Genomic DNA, 24,386 nt, shown 5'->3' with positions numbered 1-24,386 from the left:
TCTGTCATAGGCTCCGCCCCCTACTGGACTCATTTGGTACAGTGGATGGAGCCCGCTGAATGAATGCCCTGTTGCGACATAACATCGACCCGGCCACACTGATCCTGACTGGCTGAAGTTTAGTCGCAGTAGCCCACCTACTTCTTTATAACCCAGGTTACGGCAGCAGAGAAGTAGGGGGCCCCAGCCAAACCAGGTGGTGAGCAACCAAACTGGGTGGAGCTTTGGCCTGACTTTGCAGGTGTGTTTTAAGGTTTTTATCATTTTACAAAATGCATTTGTCATAATCATATTCTAATGATTATGTTTTTCACTGTCATATTATTTCTGCAACATTATAACCTGGGGACACTGTGTAGGGTGAGCATATTTTGATTTCCAAAAAAAAGGACACTCGGTCGGCCACGACATAGCCTACTTAAATGATACTCGCAGTTTACTCAAAGACACCTTATAATTTTAATATATTTAAAATTTATATGTATGGATAGAAAATTCAGTTATATTACAAAATAATATCTCTCAAAGACAGAAATTCAGATAGGCCCCAAAAGGGGACCCGTACACGCACTAGAGTGTGGCGATCTGAACCCGACGGTACCCGACAGATCGGCCGGGTTTGGTCAAAAATGTAACTATAAATTGTATTCGGGCTCGGGTTGGATTCAGTCAGCTTTCAGTGAAAATGTAGTGTAAAAATAAATAAAATCCTATTGTCTGTCCTGTTTATTGCTTGGGCACTGTTATTTATGTGACAACACCTGAACATAACACACACACACACACATTGGCTGTTTGTTTCTACCTCTCCAGGGAGACAGGTTTTTCCTATTTTATCTTATTTTGTTTTATTTCTCCCTCTCCTCTCGATGGAAGTGTCGGACCTCCTGCCTCCCGCTCCCGTCTCAAACACGGGCTGAGCACCCACAGCGCATGCCTGTTCTGTTAAATACCCTGTAACTGTAACCACTGTGTGACACAAACTCAGTGCTTTGGTCATTAAATAATGTCGGGCTCGGTTCGGGTTAGGACAGAAATATGTGGCCCGTGCCGCACTCACACACACACAAACACACGGAAAACCGGACATTATCATCAGTTTATAAACCCCCCCGGACGCCCCGGACGGGACGTGAAAAGTGGACATGTCCGGGCAAAAGAGGACGTTTGGTCAGTTTGCTTCTGTCTATAACACACTGCAGGTTGTAATCAATGCAAAGTGCATTTACCAGTGAAAAAAGTCCCTTTTACATCTCAGAATTATAACTTATCACCTATGGCACTAGTCTAATAAAATATATCTATTTTAAAATTTCAGTGGTGTTCTCCTTTAGGTAAAGATTGCATCATGAGTTACTGTGTTGAGATTGCATCACAAATGTTTAGTCATGTTTACTTTGTTGGTCTGTTTAGCAATGATTGCATCATGTGTTGATGTTAGAGCATTTTTCGTCTTACAGTAACACCTCTGATTGAAGTGATGTCATCATGTGACATTAATGAAAGCAGGTGTGAAAACTTTCTGAGCCACCAAGGTATACAGCCCCGAGGAGCAGCCAGTGGAGCACACACTGTTCAGAGCCCAGTGGGTCTTAAGAACACACACTGTGTGTGTGTGTGTGTGTCTCTGTGTGTCTGTGCGTGTCTGTGCGTGTCTCTGTGTGTCTATGTGTGTCTGTGTGTTTTAACACACTGGTGAAACTCTGATCTTGTTTATTGTGAATGGATATTTTTCAAACTGAAACAAACACTTATGCAGATGACATCATCTCATTTGGTCTTTGAAACTTTCAAATTATGCTTATGCTGTTTTCAGTTACACTGAACTCTGTGACCTGACCAAGAAAAACACACTTGCTTCAGTGGGTGTGGGGGGGGTTGGTTGATACACTCGCTGCATGAAAAGAAAGTATTCATTTAAGGTATTAAAATATTATTATAATAATTATTATTTTTACTTCATGTTTGTCAGTGTTTATTATGAAGATCCACATTTTGAATTCAAAACTGGGCCCCAAATGTGCAGCTTTGCTGTGTAGCAATTTTTATGCCTCCGCGCTGGCAATAGCCGTGGTTGGAGGCATAATGTTTTCAGGTTGTCAGTCTGTCCGTCCATCCATCCATCCTTCATTGAAATCCGCTGTTTGGTCAGTGACTTTTGGCATCAGAAACCGACGAAAAAATCTGTCCTTTCACTTCGGTTTGATATGCGGCTTTTTGCTGTTATTGTTAGACAGTTAAGGCTGCAAAATTTGGCACAAATGTCCACTGAACTCAATGATGAACTGATTAGATTTTGGGGTCAAAGATCAAGCCTTTGCAACTTTATCTATCTCATTATTGGGAAATGATATCTCGAGAATACCCTGAGGGAATTTCTTCAAATGTGGCACAAATGTTCACTTGGACTCAACTATGAACTGGTTAGATTAAGGTGGTCACAACATATGCTTTTGACCATGACTCAGGAATTCATATGATAATAAGACAAGACTTGAACCAAATGTCTAACAGGATAAAATAAGGAAGTGATGACTTTTTATATCCAAAAGGTCAAAGGTCAGCTTGACTGTGACATCATCATGTTTTAACATAATATCTCAGGAACAGAAAGGGAGACATTTGGTCAGATAGTGAATTAGTGACCTGATCTTGAAACTGCTGATTGTATAAATCTTCTATGCTACCTGGGGATAGAATGGCTGTGACTACCAGTTAAAAACACCAGATTTGTTTGTTTTGGAGAGGAAGAGACCTTTGAAGAGACCCTGTAGAAGCCTCCTGAACATCTAGATCTTAAGTTATCAGAGAAAAAAAGATGAGCAGACATCAGCAAGTGCAAGGCTAATGACTCGTCTCTGACATGCCAGACAGTCCCAAAGAAACATGGATTGGTAATATCAAACTGCTTTACTTTGTGTTTTAACTGGTTTAAACTATCTGGTCCATTTGTTTTGGAGAGGTGGAGACCTCTGTGGATAATCCAGCTCACTGTAGAAAACATCTGAATTTGTGCTAAACTTATTTCTGATCCAGTTATTAGAGAAAAAAGTTAATCACACAGCAGGCATTGGTCGAGCGGCATATCTGTGATGTGTCAGAGCCAGACCAGGCAGGGGAGCTTGCCAGTGAGCATCTGGTGGCCAGGCTCTGACCCAACATGGAGTGGTCCCTGTGGGCAAGCAGCAGGCAATGGCTGAGAAGTTAATCTGACTATTGTCCTGGCCTTCTTGGATTCTCTGGGTGGTGTCCTAGAGGAGATACCATCTTGCAACTATAATTTTACTGTGGGACTTCATGTGGGAAACGATGGGGATACCCTCGAGTGGTGTGACTGGGAGGAATGACCTGCCTTATCTGAACCCAAGCAGGGCTTTGTTATTGGACTTCTAAGGTCATCATGGATTGGCTCTAACAAACATCATGCTTGAGCATAGGTTGGTTTCTAAGTGTACTTGGTACCAAAACACCAAAGACCAAAGGCTGATTGACTTTGTGGTTGTACCATTAGATGTGCGGCTGTATGTCTTGGATACTCAAGTAAAGAGAGGAGCAGAGCTTTCAACTGATCACCACCTGGTGGTAAGTTGGAGCAGATGGTGGGGGAGAGTGCAGGACAGACCTGGTAAACCCAAATGTGTATTAAGGGTAAATTATGAATGTCTAGCTGAGGCCTCTTGTCTGCAAGGTCAAGGGCCTCGTTGAAAGTGATTCTCCTCAAGCTGCAGCAGTCAGATCAAAGCCAAACTTCCCAGCAGAGCTGCTTATGTTCCAGGGCGCCCATTCCCCAACCTTGTTGGCTAGTCCATTTTAGTTGCTCTAACAAGTTCCCTCCACCTCCATATCAATTTCAGGCTTCCTCTCCTCCTTCTGCGACAGCCAAAAATTGTGTTTGCGTTTGGTTTTGCGTACCAACTCCAATCCCTGCTCACTGGCCACCTGCCTCACACACCATTCTTGGCAGTCCATCACCGCATTCCCTTCTCCTGGCACCGGTCATCTCCATATCCACTGGACAGTGGTCTCCAATATACTTTAAAAGAGAGAGGCTTTCTCTTCAACTGCAGCAACAATGAGCCAGATTTTTCTATCTATACTCAGCTTCCATCAACATTCAGCCACAGCAAACATTGAGCCAGAAACTTCTCTCCTGTGTGTACAGGCTTTACAATATCCGGATGCACAATTATCCTTTCATTCCCCCCCCCTCCCAAGAGAAGATGAAACCGTTTTTGAATCTTACAGAGAGTTACAGAGACGTTGGAAATGAAATGTGTGTATGTACTGATTAGACTGTCATTTCCAACACTGGTGTGAATCTACAGCACAGACTATACAGTCTATGACATATCTGCCTGTGGTTCTCCAAATTCACTTCCACAGCAGTCAGAATGAGCATCTCATGTCCTTGGTTGTGTCATCCCCAGCATATTGCTTCAACCATGGCAACATCTAAATAGTTTCCATCAAGCTGACACTCACCTCAGCTCTGTTTAAATCTGTTGACTCTTGTTCTGGGGCCCTAATCACTTAGGGTGACTCCACCTCAGAGGTGGATGGCCCACACTGAGTGTCTCCGTGCACAGCCTTCATTCAGCCATTGCTTAATGGACAACCAGCACCCCCCTCCCCCCATACTACTCATTTCCTTCTACCTGAGCTTGGTGTGTTGATGCCAGAATTACAACACAGGAGTAGAAATTAGATGTGAACAGTTAGCACAAAGTTAAATTGTTGCTGCTACAGCTTTAAACATGAGGATTTATTTACTGTGAGCTGGAAAGAAATTAACAGCTCTCCAGTTCATACATTAATAGTATTTGCAAGTCACACTGGTGCTAAATAGTCACTGTCTGGAGCTGGTGACTTAAAAGAACAATGTGGCCATTTATACCTGATGTTTGCATTATAGTAATTTTAAATCAGTGGTTCAGTGATGTGGGAGCCCTTCTGTGTGGAGCTGACATGTTCTCCCTGTGTCAGCGTGGGTTCTCTCCGGGCACTCCAGCTTCCTCCCACAGTCCAAAGACATGCAGGTTAATTGGTGACTCTAAATTGTCTGTAGGTGTGAATGTGAGTGTGAATGGTTGTCTGTCTCTATGTGTCAGCCCTGTGATAGTCTGGTGACCTGTCCAGTGTGAACCCTGCCTCTCGCCCAGTGTCAGCTGGGATAGGCTCCAGCCCCCCCGCGACCCTCAAGAGGATAAGTGGTTAGAAAATGGATGAATGGATAATAATGATAATAATGATTATGCATTTTATTTGTAGGCACCTTTCAACGCACTCAAAGACACCTGGATAAATGTTTTCTGAAAGTACTTTTCTACACTTAAAAAAAGGAAAACATTTGGTCATGTTGTTATGCAATGGTTTTCACCAGTCTGGCCAACTTGAGATTAATTTTGGCCGCATGTAGCCTGTGAAATAAAATGAGTTTGACACCCCTGCTTTACAGTATGTTGGCCTCAGAGGAGCCAGGCTTCAGTATATCCAGTGTAACAATAAGTTTAACAGATTTTCGAAACCACGGATAGAAGAAGGCGTAAATCACAGGGTTCAGACAGGAGTTAAAATAGAACAAACAGATTACAAAGGCAGCAGATGAAGCGTTGAGTAAGGTGTCCTGGCCTGTAAGTGTGACACAAAAGTATGGGCAGAGGCATAATAGAAACACAACTATAACAACACCAAGAGTCCTGGCTGCTTTCAGCTCAGACTTTTTTGCAGTTACTTTCACCGAACGCTGAAGCGTGACTGCTGTAATATGAGACTGCATGGCACGAGCCTGAGACACAGCCACTACAAATACTCTCATATACAAAACTATGATGACAGTGACAGGACCGATAAAGGATAAAAACAGATCTGCAAATCCAGCAACATAATCAATAACAATAACACACTCCGGTGCAGGAATGATACCTGCCTGGTTGTTTCAAATTATCCTTCATTATGAGACTGTCGTATAGAACAGAACAGCCCCAACAAAGGCAAATACAGATTGTAACTCTTTTCACACTGACTTTGGTGGAGTAATGCAGAGGATCACAAATGGCTACGTAGCGGTCAACAGATATGAGAACCATGTTTCCTACTGAGGAAGAAGTAATAATGAAGTCTAAAACATAATACAGACTACACATGAGGTCACCGAGGAACCAGCAGCCATCTATGAGCATAATTTGAAAGAACATGAGAAGGCCCACGAAGAAATCTGAGACAGCCAGAGAGAGGAGGAGGAAGTTGGTGGTGGTGTGGAGCTGCCTGGATTGAAAGAAGAGAGGAACATACTCAACATTCTCCGTATAAGTTATTACATCAATAAATAAAAGCAGTTCTAAAACATGAAAAATAGTTTTTTAGAAAATGTTTTTCTCTCACAGTCATGTCTCTCTGTGCAGCTATGCTATAAACGAATGAAATGTGTGGCTACTTGAAGTGTGAGATGGAGATGATGACCAGCAGGTTGAGAGTTGCAGTGAGCACAGAGATGACGGACAGCACAATGTAGATAAGCACAGTGTCAGAGTGAGTACGATTTGGCTTCCTGCAGGAGGAGTTGAGTTGTAGGAAGCAGAGTTCACGTTCCTCCACCGTCTCCATCATCAGAGATTCAGGATAAACAGGCTGATGAGCTCTGGCAGCTTTCTGATGAAGTTCAGATGTTTTATAACTTATCTAACTTTTTTTGCCCCTCCTCTAAGATCCCCTCCTGCCAGGGGACTGATGTCCCTCCTATCATGCCATCATCTTCATTAGTTGCTGATGTGAATCTTAATCATGTAAACTGAATTTGCCACAGTTGTATGCAAATTAAGCACAGCGTTAGTTCAGGCAGGACATCAGATCAAGCTCAGCTCACATCCCAGCTACATCAGCTGATCTCCAACAGCCCAATCAACTGATAGATCAGCTGATTGATGGAAGGGAGTCAGCTGATAAATCACATGATTCTTTTCTACACAACCAATTGGCGAATCTCATTCAGGGCGCTCTATTTAAACTGCTCTGGCCTGCCTACTGTTGCTGGAGGCTCGTTGCAAGCCACTTTGCAACTAGCCTCCACCCCACCTCCTCCTTTTCATGTTGTGTCTGACTTATTTATGTCATTTCTGTTTGTCACTGATGCTGCTCTGCTCTGTACCCGGGCGGGTCTTTCCATTAAATCCAAAAAAATGATGCTTGAATGTCCAAAAATATTATGAGATTATTGAAAAAAAAAATTATTAAAATGTCCAAAAAAAAGTTGAAAAATGCCAGCGAAATACTAATAAAATGCCCTGAATAATTGTTATTAAAAAGTCCGGAAAAAAATTCCTGTTTTTTTGTTTTTTTTTTTACCATATGAAGTTGGTCATCTCCCACTGAGTCCACCATATTGTTCTACAATAGCTCAGGAGAGACAAACCAAAAACTAGCTCAGGCAGACAGTATCATTTGTGTTTTCACGTTGTCTTCCATACTGTTACATCCTTAACACAAAGGAGAAGTTTAAGTTCTGTAACCGCACCTCTAGATACCACTGAATACTTCTCACTGGACATTTAAACTGATCTTAAATAACAATAAGGAGGCACCAGGAAAACTCAGGCCTGTGACAGTGTTACTATTAGGTATACCTTAAAAAAAAACACTACAAAACTCATGTTACATTACCACGCATCTACGATGTTTATTGATCATAATAAAGGCAGATACAGTAAAGCATATATGTTCTTTTCTTTTTAAAGCTACAGATAGAAGCAGGTTATAATGTCAAACAATCCCAACATTGTTTGATTGCAGTTTTGTCCAAACTTGGTCAGAAGAATGCCACACATTCCACTGAAACATATTCCACATAAGATTTCCCTAAATATCACAGTATCCACGTTTATGGGATCAAGTAATCCCAGGTGCTTACTTCCAGACACTCTGCTGCCGATCAACTCAATAAGTCTCCAAAGCTGTAGAAATCACTTTCACCATCTCAGAGAAAGAAATCCCAGAAACCCAAAACAAGACCAAACAAATTTACAGATAGAACTGACTGGTTATTAGGATTATATGTGCTGGTATACATTCACAGCAATAATAACTGATCCCAGACTCAAGAAACGATTCACTATGACTTCTTGGTGAGTCCGAATCTCCATGGAAACCTAAAGAAGATAAAATCCAAGTTATTGTTAGTTCTTAATCCATAACACAGATGTGTCTTTACCAAAGCAGCAGTGAAATTAAAGAAAGGAACTGTTGATATCATTAGCTGTTACCTATTTTGGAGATATTTGTACTTTAATCTTTGGGAATTTGTTGTTATCTGTAACAGGGTGGGTGTTTTGTCAAGATCTGGAGGTTGAAGTTTGTATTTGTTTGAATAGTTTCCTTGTTGCTGATGTTAATTTCTCCCACATTTCGGATCCTATTCCTGCTGGATCAACTTTTATTGGTGATTTTTCATGATAAAAAGTTTCTCTGTTCTCTGTTACAGTCATTCCCCGAGCTGAATAACAATTGCAGAACTGCAGCGATTTGGAAGACCAGGAAATGCTGACCAATTAGAGCAGACTGCACTTTTTTGCAAGGGATGCTTAAAGAGGCAAGAAACCTTAAATACAAGTACAAACCCTGAAAGTGGGCATAATAGATCATGAACTCAGAAGTTGCTGAAGTAGGAAGAGTGAATCAGTTGGAGAGTTGCACTTACCCTAAAAAGTCCAGGCCATGGTGATAAAGGCAGGATTTTCATCCTCATATTTTGACATGACGGATCTACGCCTTCTCCTGGAGTGGCTGCATGTCTGTGCAGTTTAAAGACAGAGAGATTCAGTTTTAGGATTCGGTCGGCACAGGTTTTTGAGGCCCAACAGTGAGAAGCAAAACAACTGATGCCATTTATTACAAATATCTGTCTTTGTGTGCCAGTATTCCTAAATTTCACTATTTACATGTTTACTATTTATGTGAATATATTCATGCATACTGGGACACAGGCATCCCCATCCCGGACACACAGCTCCAATCTGCAGTGCAAGTAGACGCCATCATTCTTGCCAGAGAACTCGAACGCATTGAAAGAAAAGGAGTTGGACGTCCCCAGTCCATTGCCCTCGATCTTCACTGTGTCATCAGCAGGGTTAGGGCAGCTGCTCAAAAACAGGAAAGCAGACATGACACAGACTTGCAGACAACAATAAAGACAGGTTTAATTACCACAAGTATCTCTGTGTGTCTCACCCTGAGATTATGAGGTCGTATCTCAGGCTTCCACTTGGCGAAGGCTGATCAGTTGCCCAGCAGGAGTCAGTCACCAGAACAACCATTTGTTCATCCAGCCCATCTGACTCAAGGTCCACCCAGATTTTCTCATCCAGTTGGATGTCAGTGCTCGACTGGATAGCATTCATACGGTCAGCGCTGGTGTAGGCCTTCATGGTCAGATTGTAAGTCCATTCTCCAGAGGTAATCTGCTGGATCACTGAGCTGGAAAGCAGAGATACAGAGATGCTTCAGACTGCACACAATAACCAAGTTTAGCTTGGTCAACTTGCTCTTGGTGACAGAAAGGTGACAACCATGAAACTACATGATGTACGCAACCACCACACACCTGTGTTTGAGTTTGATGGCCACGGTCTTGATATCCGGCTGAGTGTAATAACAGGAGAAGTCAATATGCACTGGGCTGTGACGGTTGATTGAGCCAAACGTGGAGATGTTTCGTGTCATGATGCTGTTCTTGTAGATAATTTGACTGTTATTTGCCTACATGGTCACATGGAGACAGACATTGTCACTGCAATTTCAAATCGACCAAACAGTTCAACCTGTTCTCACTCCTAGGTTGTCAAATACCAAAAATATGTCAGGACCTTTGGCGTGTGATATTGATGCAACATTACAAAACAAACACATTTATTTTAACCCAAAACATAATCTTTTCTTGAAACCTTATCAAGCAGATTTGTTCCTTGAAACCACGTGTTGCAATGTGTGCGTCACATAGATACGTTAAAGGGTGCCCTGTGCGTTGCTATCAGTGCGTTGGTATTTGATGACCTGGGGATGAGTCCAAGTTGAGTACATTAACAAATATGAAGGTTTTAGGCTGCAGCAGTTACTGTACTGTACAGTGACGCTTTTAGTAAGTACAACAATAGTACTTTCATATCTTTAACTACACTCATGCAACCACATAATGACTACAAACACTAAGTTTCTACTATAAAAAGGGATTTAGTATCTAAGGATACCCACCATGACCACTGTACCACAAGTGTTGCTGCTGTCGAAGCTGAACGTCACCATGTGGGTCATGTTGTCCATTTCCCCTTTGCAGTCCTGGTCATTGAGGTGTAAGACAGAGTAGTCGATGCTTTTGTCCTCCAATAGACAATTAGCGAGAGACACTGAAGCAGATTTATGCCTGCAGACCGTTGGCTCACCTGACCATCAGTTTAAAAAACAATATGATATTCATTTAGCTTTTGTCCACAACAGCAAACATCAGGAACATGTACACATAAATTCAACATTGATTTTTTTCCCCTGCAGTCTTTTTTCAGTTTTGGAAAGGACCCTTTGAGAGTTTTGTGGATTTTTAAATTGTACCACTTTAACACCTATTCTTAATGCTACTGCATGTGATTTTATGGATGAAATAATTTTTAATTGATAGCTCACTGTTATAAGTATTCTGTGCTCAAAAAAAATTGCCTAAACATGTCCAGTGAACACCTGTCTGCTAGCTATAAGGCCAAAACACACTGGTGGCAAATGCAAGAAATGCCAGGCACACACTCTAAGACTCGATGCAAAAATATTTTCTTTTATTCAAGTACCAACGTTTTGACTAGACCGTCTTCATCAGGGTCATCAAAAACCCTGATGAAGACGGTCTGGAGGAAACGTTGGTACCTGAATAAAAGAAAATATTTTTGCATCGAGTCTTAGAGTGTGTGCCTGACATCTTTTTTCAAATTTGTATTGTCTTGTCAATGGTCAGCACCTCTCCAACCCTGGTGTGCACTCCCCCTTTCTCTTCGAATGCAAGAAATGTGCCACTATTTCAATGTACAACCCCACACCGGCAGCTAGATGCCTGTCGATGCTCCTAGATATTGCTGCCCCGCGGCACTTCACATTACTGTCCTATTTCCAGCCTCACTGCCCCAGGAATTAAATGCATTATCCCCCCACTGCTCTCTGCTTGTACAGACCAGCTCCCACCATAACAGTTTTTTTTTAAAAACAATCTCAGCTCCTACAGCAGCTCAACTCCTCTCCTCACCCCTGATGTATAATGAGAACTCTTTAGCTGTTGCTGTGTGCTGTGTCTGACGATGAATCGATGAAGAGAGGCTCATTGTTGAGGTTGAGAAATCTCCCAAGCTAAATGACTCACAATACTGTCATTATAAAGACAATGGCCAAACCGATGCTTTCCTGTGGAGTCACAGCTCTGGAGATGGGCTCTTTAGGTGAGGCATCAACTTTAATTATGGGTTGAGTTTAAGCTAATGCAGAGATCTGTCAGTTAATGTAGTAATAACTTCGTGCGGTTATCTGTTGACCAGCTGCAGCGTGACGCGTCCAGTGTGTGCTCGCAGCAGCACTTGACGCATGTCACATGATGCATTGTGGCGTGTTTTCACCTTCAGTCTGTAAAATTAAGAAAATTAAAGCCATATTTTATAAAGTTTAACTTTTCTTACTAAGTGTTATGGGAGATGACAGCAACAACCAAAAGCTACTTGATTTTTTAAAAAGGAAAAGGTTGTCCCATCCTCTGGGTCCAATCCTGGATGTATGGTCCGTGAATGTTTCACATTTAGCCAATGAATCTGAAACAGCTGCCCCTCTGAGAAATCCTTCCAGCTGCTAATGAAATAGCAGTTGACACAATTGTAATGGCTCACCAAAAGTGCCTGCCGACTTGTATTTGGAGGCAAAAAGGGCCCGACAGATGCAGCGGGGTTCCCCACGATATATCTCACTACAGAACTCATGAGCACTGCAGAACCTGTCCTGGCAGACGGCCTGATGCACAGCAGCTGCAAACACACATCAGGAAAGCTACAGATGAGAAAACAATAGCCCTCAGTTTGAAGATGAATTCAATTCTGAAATGGGATGGTACCAAACAAAGAAATCTGCCAATTTATAAAGTGGACATAGACAAGGTTTGTGTTTTAACTCATCATGAGGTAAATATTAATTGGACAATGTCATGGCTGTAGAATAATGACACCATTGACAGTTAGATTGGTTCCCTATAAACCTCACTTTCACCATTCTGTCTGCCACCCTGAATAATCTCTCAGGAATGTGAAAGCTCTGTTTCCAGCACAAAATAAGTGCTTCAACCATTTTGCAAGAAAACAGGAAGAGATAGCGCTTCTGTTTTCTCTGGTAGCTACTGATAGCTATTCCTAGATGCCAAAAACTATCAATGTAGGGTATTTGCAGTTACTATCCCCAGTAGTAAAAAAGTGAAGTAACTGTGGAAAACAAATGCATACTGTGTTGTTGGTACTGGCAAGGCTCTGAGGAAAGCACCAACAATAACAATACCACTTGAAAACCCTAGCTGGGGTAAAGCTGTCTGTTTCCACGTTTAGCATAATGACTTGACAATACAATTCTGCTGTCAAACACTATTCAAACTAAAGATAAATTAAAAGAGCAACAGAACTTCAGAAGACGAAGATGTGTTTTAAAATAAAGTTGTCATATAATAAATTAATTTATTTATTCACAAGGTACTGTCAGGCCTATTAGGTCATGTGAACAACCACAGATACTGAAAGACAGTCTTACGGCATTTGGTCTTTGTCCTCCAGCTCTCCACCGTGACATTGCTGTGGTGGCTGCAGGCCCAGGCATAGGCCTCCAGGAACTGACACTTGAGCCCATCCACTGCAGGGTATTTGCACAAAGTGCGTGTGCAGGCAGTAATGAAGGGCTGTGGGTCGATGTGTTTATTGCAAGCAGTGAAGGGAGCCTGCTTCAGGTGATTGCACCTGTTCAAGTACGAAATGTAAAAGTCCAGTCATCAAGGACAGTGAGACATGTACCATAGTAAACAAAGTAAAGGGGGTTTTGGGTGTTTTAAGTTTCAAATTCATCCCTATTTAAAAGAGACCACAACATGTTAAATGTTGTGAAGTGTGCCCTACAGGTTAATGATGCCTGTTTATTAATCAAAATAGAGTTTAATCTGTGTTTACCATTTAGTTGTGGTGTTGCAGTTGATTGAACTGTCAGCAGGGTCATTGTACTGTGTCTCACAGCTGTGGGGCAACAAACATTAAAAGATCAAAGACTGGTCAACAACTAATACTTTATCTGCAGTGTATTCCAAAGCTATTCGCTCAAATGAGAAGAAGTTGTCATCAAGTTATTGTTTTTGAGGTCTTACCCAGCAGCCGAGTGTTCGGTAACTCTGCCTTCAATCAAAGATGCACTGGAATTGCCACATAAGCCATGCATGGGTGATGCACTTGGTCCTGGTCGTTTTCAGGAGAGAACATATGACAGATGAATAAACTTTTAAAGTGGACACTCACAGGAGCACACTAAAGGACAGCCGATAGTCAGTGGTTTCAACATGAGATAAAGTATCAGCACTATAGATAGAAGCTTCCATTGGATCAATACCAAAAATACAGAATAATGGATCCATACCACATTACCTCATCGGGTCCGAGAATTAACACTTCTTTTTTGTATTTTATTAGGTAGGTTTTTAGGTAATTACCAGAAAATAGCAAGAAAGAAAACTATAACCATGATTTTACCTCCTACATAATGATACATAGCTCTCTCTTATTTGATTGTATAAAAGCTTGCTTTTGCTAAGAATATAATTAGTTTCAGTATTGCTATTCTTGGTCCATTATGGTCCTTGGTCCATTAACATGATACATGCTGGAGGAATTATATATCTCATCTGGCCTGACAACGCCTCAGGATCCCCCAGAAGGAGCAGGACAGTGTTGCCGGGGAGAAGGGTGTCTGGAATAGTTTGCCGCTTTGGATAAGCGGTTGAAAATGGATGCTTGGCTGGATGATTTCACCCTGCATAACAGTGCTGCGCTACCCCATGATTGAATTTGCCACATCTCATGCAAATAGTAAGTTAGCAAATCAACATGAATAAAACCTACTATCACATTAGAATGATATGACATAACGTAAATGAAACTTTCATAAATGTTCTTGTTTGTGAACATGATTTCTGCCTGAGTCACATCAGATCAGCAGTGAATGACCCCACGTTACTTCATATTTTGTTTGACTGAGAAATGGCAGATTTTACTCACTGTGGTTGTACAGAAAGTACTGACCATGGTTGAGTTTTTTCTTTTGTCTCTGTCTTTTGTTTAAATTGTCACAAAATGTTTGAAACCATCTGTACGTAAGGTTTAACATGCTACTGTTTCATTAATTGACATTATTTTGATTAGAATTGTTTTGGATCTGTGGCATGGTGGTTCAATGGTTAGCACTGACAGCTCACACCAAGAGGGTTCCTGGTTGGAGCTCAGGGTGGGGGGGTTCAAACCTGGGGGTGGGGAGCCCATCTGTGTGGAGCTGACATGTTCTCCCCGTGTCAGCGTGGGTTTCCTCCAGGTGCTCCAGCTTCCTCCCACAGTCCAAAGACATGCAAGTTAATTGGTGACTCTAAATTGTCCGTAGGTGTGAATGTGAGTGTGAATGGTTGTCTGATAGTCTGGTGACCTGTTCAGGGTGAACCCTGCCTCTCCACCCCCCTGCGACCCCCAGCAGGATAAGTGGTTATGGAAAACGAATGAATGTTTTGAATCTAACTCAGACTTAAGAAGTGTTCTGCTGTTTGGCAAACACTTGTCATGTTCTGATCTAACAGTTTAAACCATAACTACTTGTATGGTTTAAACTGTTTTCTCTGAGGAGCAACAATTGGTGTTTTAACTCAAAAGAAATTTGATATTTATCATGATAGTTATTGATATCAACTAATATGAAAATGTTTTATCATGTCAACATTTTCAGCCATCTCACTCAGCCCTCACTTCACCTGCATGCTATCGCCACATTGTCTCCAACATTGTGAAATGAAAAGAAAATGCAGGAAGAGGGCAGAGATTCTACAGGGAAACAAACCACCACTCAAGACTAATGGGTCATGAGTGATGACTGAGAGGGATTACTTCCGAATGAGTCTTCACATTATCTTCTTAGGAAAACCCTGCATAGTATGCCTCTAAAGCTGGGGTGTACATTTGTCATGGAATCGAAAGATCATGTACATTCATGATTTACCCACACAACTGGTTTTAATAATATTGGCTGATTAGACTTTCCCTCAGGCCTGTGTGGATATGTAAAGACTGCTTGACTGACATCTCTCTAATTCTCCTGTTTGCTTCGTTGAACCTGTTAGAGCTGGACAAACTGGATACCTATATAATTACCAGCACAGCTTTGCCCCCCTGCAACCTGAGTAGAGGTCAAATCAGCCGGAATAACAGAAAACACCTGTGTGGGTGTGCACAGCCTTTAATGTGCCTTCTGTCTCATCTGCAAAGAGAAAGCTCCCAGGAAAACTACACCAACCAGCAGTGCTCTACTAAGCAAATATATAATAGTAATGTCCGTGTGAGGAAGTAAACGGATATGACATGAACCCACAATTTTATCACAGCCCCTCAACCTCCTTTAGCTTTGAATTCATGTGTACCTGTCATGTGGATTAGTGCGGTGTAACCATCAAAGAGGACAGACACCATATGGTTGGAGGCTGATATCTTAGCAGTCACCCCTGACCGGCCCCTGGAGAGCTCCACACCGTGGACCACCTGAGCTGTGGCGTTGAGCGTCAGCACTTTGTCATTCAGCTTCATAATAACAGAGGAGTGAAGTGACAGAGGAGATATTTACTCACACATCACAAATACACAGTGACACTGGGTCTGTTTACATGCACGCTAATATTCCACTATTTTTCCGAATGGGACAACATTCTGAATTCAACACATCCTCACTCCGACCTCGTCATATATCGATGATTGGTCGTGCACTTTCCACGTCCACATATGACATCCGTTGTACCCTGGATGTGCTGGACATTCTGGGACGCCGTGTCAACTTCAGCCTGTTACATGCATTGTCTGTTTTCAGAATACACTTCTGTTTTCACAGGAAATGTACAGTTTGATACAGTCTCTTTCAAAATAAAAGGCACCACGTGGGTACAACACCATAAATTGACATAAACCACTCGCATGTGGTTGAGTTTAGGAAGAGAGAACAGGGTTTGACTCTACAATCTTACAGGAAGTGAACACCTGCCTCTTCGGTGAAAGTCAGTGGTTGTTGGACCCATCTACCACGCCTCCTGCCCGCCTTACTCCGACTCCTGCAGCTCTAATTGTCGTTGTTGTCCCACCGCATTTCCCCCTGCGCTGTTACACAAAAATGACAACTGGCCGCATATCATACCATTGTGAAAGGACGGCTTTCTTCATTGGTGTCTGATGAAGTCACTGACCAAGCGCTGGATTTTGACAACTTCGGGTTGCTGAATTGGATATGGATCATCTAAGCAGCATATTCCATTTGGGCTTTCAGAATTAAGCCTTTTTCCAAATGTAGCATTTTCCAATTAAGACATGGGATATGCTGATATTATTCAGGTTTTAATAGCATTATTTTGGCACGTAAACATTCAGTAAGTTAAAGTTAAAGTCCCACTGATTGTCACACACCTGAGTGTGTGAAATTTGTTCTCCACATCTGACCCATCCCCTGAGGGAGCGGTGAGCAGCAGCGGTGCTGCGCTCGGGAATCATGAGGTGATGTAAACCCCAATTCCAACCCCTGATGCTGAGTGCCAAGCAGGGAGGCAATGGGTCCCATTTTCATAGTCTTTGGTATGACCCAGCCAGGGATCGACCCCACGACCTCCCAGTCTCAGGGCAGACACTCTACCGCTAGGCCACTGAGCTGCTGTGCTATGTGTCTCACTTGGGGTTTTACTGCAACAGTCTGCAGCACACAGTCTCATGCCTGTTTATGGTCAGCTCTGTGTGTTGTACGCAAACTGACTAGCCAACAGTTAGCAAGAGCGGGGTACAGATGCATGTCCAAAAGAAAAGCCCATATTTCTGGTCAGAGGAAGACACACAACTATATTTGAACATTAAGAAAGACTTGGTGACTCGGTTTATGCTACTGTGGAGTCTGTGTGTGATGGGCTGCAGGTGAGCTGATTGACTGTGTGATTGTGCAGGTAAATCCAGGGAGCTGAGTGGTTCTGGTCTCCAAGTTTGTGGTATAAAAGGCCGGTTTCCTCCAGCTGCTGTGGGCTCCCCTCTCACCACCTCCAGCCTGACTGCCAGCACAAATGCTTCTGTATAAAATGTAGTCCATTTGATAATTGTTATTGGCCCAGGCTTGGTAAGGATGGGTAGCATTTTTGTTCAACACCTTTTCTCCTGTTACTGATGTGGACCCTTTTGTGAGTCTGAAGCAACATTTGAATTGAACTGAATCTGCCTTTTTATTTTGTCTCACTAAAAGTAAGACATTGCTGTATGCAGCCTGCATTACAGGCCACACTAGAGTGCGGTCATTTGTTATCCAAGCCTGGCTGTCCGTCTGTGCCTGTGTGTTTCTGTGGGTACAAAAAGTGCAGTCTGAGGAACCATGACCACCTTCACCAGCCACTGCCTGGAGTGTACTAAATGTCAGCAACTGATGATCTAAAACACATGACTCAGGCGAATGTAGTAGTAGGTAACTTACCCGAACTCTGCCGCCTTGTTCCAGGAAAATCTTAACCCCTGCCCCGTCCAGCTGCAGTATCACATGATCCAAAAAGCTAACATCTCTACGGCGTCTTTCCTGAAAAACCCCTAGCACCCGGAAGCCTGGGATCGATGAGCACTCCATCAGAGTGTACCCGCATCGGTCCGGGACAGAGTGAACTCTGCCGATGAAATCGATGACAGTGGAGGCGGTCACAGTGCACATGGTGGTCAACATGCAACTGAAGGGGGCAGCGAGAAACACATACAAACAGAAAATAACACCATCAGTGTTTGGTAAAGACTGGAAGCAATATGCAGCCCAGTCACCAGAAAAAATGTTGGTGTTTCCTCAAACCCCAGATAAGCGACACTTGCCTGTCATTATGTGAGATACGTTAACTTTACATTTCAACAATGCTGTAGTTAATGTGTGGCTAGGTTGAAGCACAAAACCCAGCTGGTTATGGTTAGGAAACAATCATGTTTTGGATTAAAATACCAATATTTGGGGGGAACAATCCCCGCTAGACATGCATGATGTCTGGTTAAAAAACTACCATTTGTCATGGCGCTGTCCTGCTGCTAACACAGCAACGACTCGCTAAAAAACAACCTGTTTTTTGGTTTGTTGGTCTTGAACAGTGGTCTGCAGCTTAGCAGGCATCTTGCCTAGGTGTCATATCATCCACAAGCCCCTCAAACTCCCAGTGAAAACATCAACCCACTTTAGAAGAGTTGAAGTGTAACTCATTTGTGGTTTACAGAAACATACAATGCCAGCATTTTCTTCCGGCGACTGGGCTGTGACATGTGGAATGGAAAATGTAGCACATGTTGTGTAGCACAGCACAACAAAATTGGGATACTATCCACTTTGGTGCAGAAGAAGGCGTATAAAAAACAAGATAAAAAAAATGAAGAGTAGAAAAATATATACAAAATATTTACCTCCCATCGCCCTTGCAACGCTCCATGGGACCACAGTCACTAACAGCAGTAGCGACTCCACTCACATCACAGGTTACAGTAGAGCAGATGTTTGGGTTCCATACTGTCGTGTTTGTCTTATAAGCAGCACCTAGGAGTTAAAAAAAGTTTATGTCGGTAGCTTAAATAGTCAGACATTGTTCACGGGTATATAAAATGTAGGCCAATTAAACAAAATAAAATGTCCCAAATTTGCTTTTGAGTCATACAGCTCCACTTTAGGACCTCCTGGATTTACTAACCTGAGAGTCTGCACCCACTCACGTCTGTGATGACACCTATATTTGCGTCAGCTGTCTGGAATGTCTGTTTAGAAACCGAGAGGCCACTGACCTGTGAATCGGTCTCCTAAAAAGTAAAAAAAAACAAAAACGCCCATACACAGATTAAAACACTTAGAGGAGGCTCATCAAATGCAAAAAGAATAAATTTCTCCTATGTATAGACAATGGCACAAAATGATGGGTCATTGTTTTTTGTCTGTTTTTATTGGGGTGCTAGAGGAAGCTAGTCTAGGGTTCCAAATGTGCAATGTCCAGCACTTTAAACATGATACTTACAACAGTAGCATTTGGGTACCCAGAATAAGTCCTGATTGCCAGAATCGCTTGCGTCCCAAAGTTGCCAAGTTCAACTTGTTCAATCTGTCAACAGGAAATGGACACAAAGACACAGAGACAACTAACAAATTTTTAGAAGAGGCCATAATTTAAAATGGACCTTTCTTATATTTCATGAAAACTACAATGACTGATCAAAACTGAAAACAACTCACTTCAGATTGTTGACTGTCCTTTAAAGGAATTATGTTGACACATTTCCCAGCATTCTTAAGGTTTGGCAGAAGGTCATGAACCCCAGATCCTGTGGGTATTTCTTTAGTCAGTACCGCCAGGTCACCTCTGTCAGCGGTTCCTCCAGACATCAGAATACAGTCGTTTTTGATTCCAGGTTTGTATAAGCCATTGAAGCAAACTGCAAATCTGTCAGCATCGAACGCCACCTGTAACAAAATCACAGAAGAGACACAACCAATGAAAAGGCTTTTTTTTCTTATTCACGCAGCTGAACATTTTTGTTTGAAATATTTTTTAAAATCTTTATTTGCAGAAGCAGTGTGTAGGATTCATAGGATTTTGTGACATCTAGCTGAAACTTCATGTACATAGCATGAGCTCACATGTTAAATTGCTATAGTGTTCATTGCACGGGGTTGTGACTGGGAGCTGAGTTCTCTGCAGAGGTCTCTTCCTCTCCAAAATAAACAGACCAGCAGCCGTATTCATAAACATTATGATTTTTACCGTTTTCCAAATATCTTTGTGTTGTGATAATTTTGTTTCTGGCGTTGTATGTGTGTATCTCTAATAAGATCGACCAGCATTTCATTTTCACACTGTCATTTGGTGTTTGGAGAATATTTCTCTGACCACTTTGTGTTTTCACCATTTTCTGCTCTGATTAATAACTCACCTTTAAAAGCCCTCCATACGATTCCTCACAATTTTTCACCTTAGGAGCTCTCTGAAGGGCTGAGAAGCTTTGTAATTAATTTTTATCTTTACCAGGATCTAGTCTTAACCTTAAGGGTAAATTCTTAGAAAACATCATAATTCTAAGGTGATTTAAACACGTTTAAAAAACTCAAAGGCAGTTTCACATTTAAATTTTTTTCTTACATTGCTTGTTGCAGAGGAGCTGCTAACTATGTTCCCCAAGGTGAAAATGCAAATTGCCCTTTCTAGAGCCAATATTTGGTTTATCCATTCTAGGCTACTGTAGAAACAAGGCAGAGCAACGTGGGGACCTCTGTATACGAGGACCTGCTCCCTATGTAAATATAAACAGCTCATTCTAAGGTAACAAAAACACAGCGATTCTTATCATCAGGGAAATATACACCAGAGAAAACAAAATTAATATAATGGCAGAAATGGACTATAATATATCACCCTGAATTCAACATACTGGACCTTTTAATGACTGCAAGTGTTTGATATCACCAGTCTGATTTTGGAGCCACATCTCTATTACTGTGTATGTAAGATGAAAGAGTTGAAGCTCTTTGAGAACACATCAGCTTCACAGGTGGGACATTTAAAAATGGATGAGGAAACCCAGATTTGGCTTTGAATATAACAGAAAAAATAAAATGTCTTAATCACCTAAATTGTCCCGAAGGAGAGAGTTTGGCCTCCTGCCAGCCAATTACTATGCAGAAAAAAACTCTCACAAAGTTTTTAAAAAGTATTTTTACTTCACAAAAAACTTGTGTCTTTACACTATTTTATATTGTGTAACAATAGTATGTAGCAGGTCCTCATTGTTTGGTACCTGCTGTCAAATCCCTTTTTTTCAGTTCATTTCTGGCTTGATGTCACAGCTCCACAGAGTTGAGGGTAATTCAGGGCACCTGTTGTGCAGGTGTGGGCACTGACTGCTGATTAAGAATGGAGAGCAGGTTGGTGCATTTCCACACTGGGCCAATCAGGGTGTGACCACGCCCTCTCTGAGGGCTGAGGAGAGCTGAGAACAGGTACATTGTGACTCTTCCTCGATTGAATGCAGACCTCATGTTAGCAAACAGAAACTCTGGTCTTCAGGCCTGTTTGAGAATTCAGTGCTGTCTTTTGCTGTTTGAGGGGATTCTGTGCATCTTAAAACTTCAGTGGAGGGGACATTAAAGAACCCCTTTACGCTGGGTCACCTGGGCTCCTCTTGGTATTTTTGTGCAAGAATTTTTCTTGCAAAACAATCACTTGATGCCTGCTGGCTTTATAAAATGATTTTATTCATTGTTTTACTTCACTGAGACCCAACATAACCACTACCATATATATAATTTATTCATTATCAAAGAGGCACTTGCTTAATATCGTTGTTGCAGAGGCATCTCCATGGCAAACACTTGAGACTTGTTTCTAAAAGTAAATATTTTTTATTATATAGTTAGGAGCTGCCTCTCACACTTCTTCCCGACCTGCTGAAATCTAAAGAATGAAAACTGCCATAAGTTTAGATATTGGATTGTTGTCTCACACATCATCTTCAGATGTGATGGTTTTCAGCTGCTCTCACTCTACGCCGCTGCATTTACAAGGTACCCACATCTTGGTCATATATTGTGCCACATCGTGAGTCACCGGTGAGGTGTAAATGGCACCATGTTCTGGTTTATTGAATCTTGTTTTTTATGCATTGGAAAAGACCAAACGCAGACTTCAGTGCATTTATATTACTCACATAGACTTTATCATATTGCTGTCCATAGTAGGTGATGGGGCAGGAGGCGATGTTTATCTCCCCAGACCTGGTAAATGCCTGGTTTGTTGCTGCAGCACCTGAAGATATGAAGACACATTAAACACGAGATAACATTTTGTGGAGGTTTATCTCATATGGATTAAATTACAAAAAAAAAGTAATTCAAAAGGTTCCAGTCAAGGACCAATTATGAAGTGATCTCTTTGGGGTGACGGGTAGCTCAGTCCTTAGTGGGCATCCAATGTACAAAGACATTGTCCTTGCTGTAGTGGCCGTGGATTTGATTCCAGCCTGCAGCCCTTTGCTGTGTGACCCCCTCTCTTCCCCTTCACGTTTAAATCTGTCCTGTCTTGTAAAAGACAAAAAGCCCTCCGAAATAAAATGGCAAAAAGCTAAATTTGTAGCTGAAGTCAGCAGCTTCTTAGCTTATGTTAGCTCAGGTTAGCTTTCAAACTGGAATGAGGGGGGAACTATTAGCATTGCTCTGTTCAAATGTATCAAAATCTACCTTTGAATTGACATTTTATGGGGGTAATGCACTACACTATTGTTTGTGAGGCAGAATAACTTTGGAGACCGTTCTGGTTACAAAATGGATGCACTGTGAAGAAAGTCGGTTTGGCTATGACTCAGCTGTGAAGCCTTCTTACCCGCCAGCAGGCTGAGTCCGGCCAGGTGGAGCATGAAGCCGAACATATTGGTCTGCTGACACGAACCTGAAACACAGTAGACATAATTAAGACTTACCTATACATGCATATAATAAATGTCTGAATACTGTCATGCAAAACACGTTAACTGAAATATTTAAATCACGTTCTTCTTTTCTTAATTTCCGTCTTCAAAATAAAGTCCTTGAAAGGGGAAGTTGTTTCAAGAACACGCTGATGGATGAATGGTAAAATGTACTCTGTTAAATCCTTACTGTATGACTGAATACATAGTTTCATACTTAGGCAAAACTTTGTCTCTAAACAGTTTAAAATAAAGCTGCTTAATGACCATGAATGATTCCTGTCGTGAACTAACTTTAATGCTGAAAGATAACATATTTCACTCTCAGCCAAAGCATTTGACCAACAGATCAACTGACTTTACTATTCCTATAAGCCCACAGTGGCACCCCCAAAGCCAACCTGAAAAAAATGCTGGCTCCCCCAACTGGCCCCCCTTGTGAAAATAATTATAATTAATTAAACTAGGACAGTAGTGGTATCTCATGAAACTAAACAACTTAAGGTGTTCATTGGTACCAACCATGTCGGCATAGGTCATCGGAAAGGGGGCTAAAAAGCAAAACTTATGATGAGGGATGCCTGCTGCTTACGGTCCGGCACCTGGTCGCTACCTTTTTTATAAAGCCCCGCCCTCACCTGAGCGCTGTGGGGTACACGCCCATAAATGTCCCAAACACAGAAAAAGAAAAAAAAAATACAGGCAGAGGGCAGTCTCTGCTGATGAAACACCGCCACACATACATATTTTTTTAAAGAAAATCCTGCATTGTATATCTTTATCTGGAACAGTATTGGCTTATATACATCAGATAATTAGTAATATTTATTATAAAATAAGAAAACAAATAATATCAGTTTGCTATTCCTTAACTCTCATACTAATGTTTCCAACTAGCTTTCATACTTTAGTTTCGTTACTACTACTATGTTTTGGTGTGCCACCCCAAGATTTTTAGTGTCCCATCTGGCTGCCTCTATGTGAAATGTTCTGGAGGCAGCAAAATGTAGTCAATTTTTCCAAACCTATATTCAGCAGATATTGGCCTTTTTGTCTGCTATTAGTAACTGATGAACAGCCTCTTTTTAAGATGCTGTGATTGCAACAATAAATGCAAATTCAGCCAGACCTAATTTTATCTCCTGCACACCTGTCTACATCAAGGTGTGTGTAAGAGCACTCTTTTTGCAGTAACAGTATCTTAGCCAAGTTTTTGGGCTGTCCATGTGGCCAAAAATCACTTATTTACCACAATTATTAATTATTATGTTTTGTAGATTTTGTAATAATTTTTCTTTTTTTGACTACAATTGTTTTTTTCTTGTCTATATTTAGCTCTCCTAAAACCTGTAGCAAGAATCAAACTGATGTAAAAATGTGCAGACAAGATGTGAGCCGAAAGTCTCTAGGTTTTCTTACCTTCTGGAGGAACTGTAGAAGAGTAGGGGCGTCAAGCAGCTTTCACTGGATGTGCTCAGACTGATGTGTCAGCCTCTCTACCTGTGCGGAGGTCACAACAGACTCTTTGTCATTGTCCACAATCGTGTTTACTCACCAGCACAGTGAAGGAATTCTCACAGATTCTTCTTTTGTCTTTTGCAGAGTGGCTTCTGTCATGGAACA

At 41.7% G+C, this 24,386-nt stretch overlaps 1 protein-coding gene and 1 pseudogene across 1 annotated transcript; both read right to left on the bottom strand.

Annotated features, from left to right (window-relative positions):
• Positions 1–5,358: 5,358 nt before the first annotated feature.
• Positions 5,359–6,622, bottom strand: LOC125899342 (trace amine-associated receptor 8a-like; annotated as a pseudogene).
• A 1,025-nt stretch (positions 6,623–7,647) lies between these two features.
• On the bottom strand, positions 7,648–24,288 carry LOC125899305 (alpha-tectorin-like). Its single transcript, XM_049593499.1, has 19 exons — positions 24,183–24,288; positions 22,679–22,744; positions 22,008–22,105; positions 19,540–19,767; positions 19,325–19,408; positions 19,007–19,112; positions 18,726–18,855; positions 17,773–18,016; positions 15,707–15,863; positions 13,403–13,490; positions 13,212–13,274; positions 12,802–13,004; positions 11,901–12,035; positions 10,240–10,427; positions 9,593–9,747; positions 9,220–9,465; positions 8,966–9,128; positions 8,690–8,783; positions 7,648–8,141 (listed from the first exon to the last, which is right to left on the bottom strand). The coding sequence occupies exons 2-18, from the start codon at positions 22,722–22,724 to the stop codon at positions 8,691–8,693; spliced, it is 2,427 nt and encodes an 808-aa protein (XP_049449456.1). The 5' UTR covers positions 22,725–22,744; positions 24,183–24,288; the 3' UTR covers positions 7,648–8,141; position 8,690.
• Between the last annotated feature and the right edge of the window lie 98 nt (positions 24,289–24,386).

This window comes from Epinephelus fuscoguttatus, linkage group LG13, assembly GCF_011397635.1.
Source record: "Epinephelus fuscoguttatus linkage group LG13, E.fuscoguttatus.final_Chr_v1".
In the NCBI taxonomy this organism is placed as follows: Eukaryota; Metazoa; Chordata; class Actinopteri; order Perciformes; family Serranidae; genus Epinephelus; species Epinephelus fuscoguttatus.
This window is presented reverse-complemented; position numbering and strand designations above follow the sequence as displayed.

What these genes read in the sequence shown, in the direction of transcription:
- LOC125899305 (XM_049593499.1), bottom strand. Translation starts at nt 22,724, where the DNA reads ATGTTCGGCTTCATGCTCCACCTGGCCGGACTCAGCCTGCTGGCGG. An exon ending in GAGGACAAAGACCAAATGCC is followed by an intron (nt 12,036 to 12,801) that starts GTAAGACTGTCT and finishes GTGTGTTTGCAG; the next exon opens with CTGCTGTGCATCAGGCCGTC. An exon ending in ATGGGGATGCCTGTGTCCCA is followed by an intron (nt 8,784 to 8,965) that starts GTATGCATGAAT and finishes TAAACTGCACAG; the next exon opens with ACATGCAGCCACTCCAGGAG.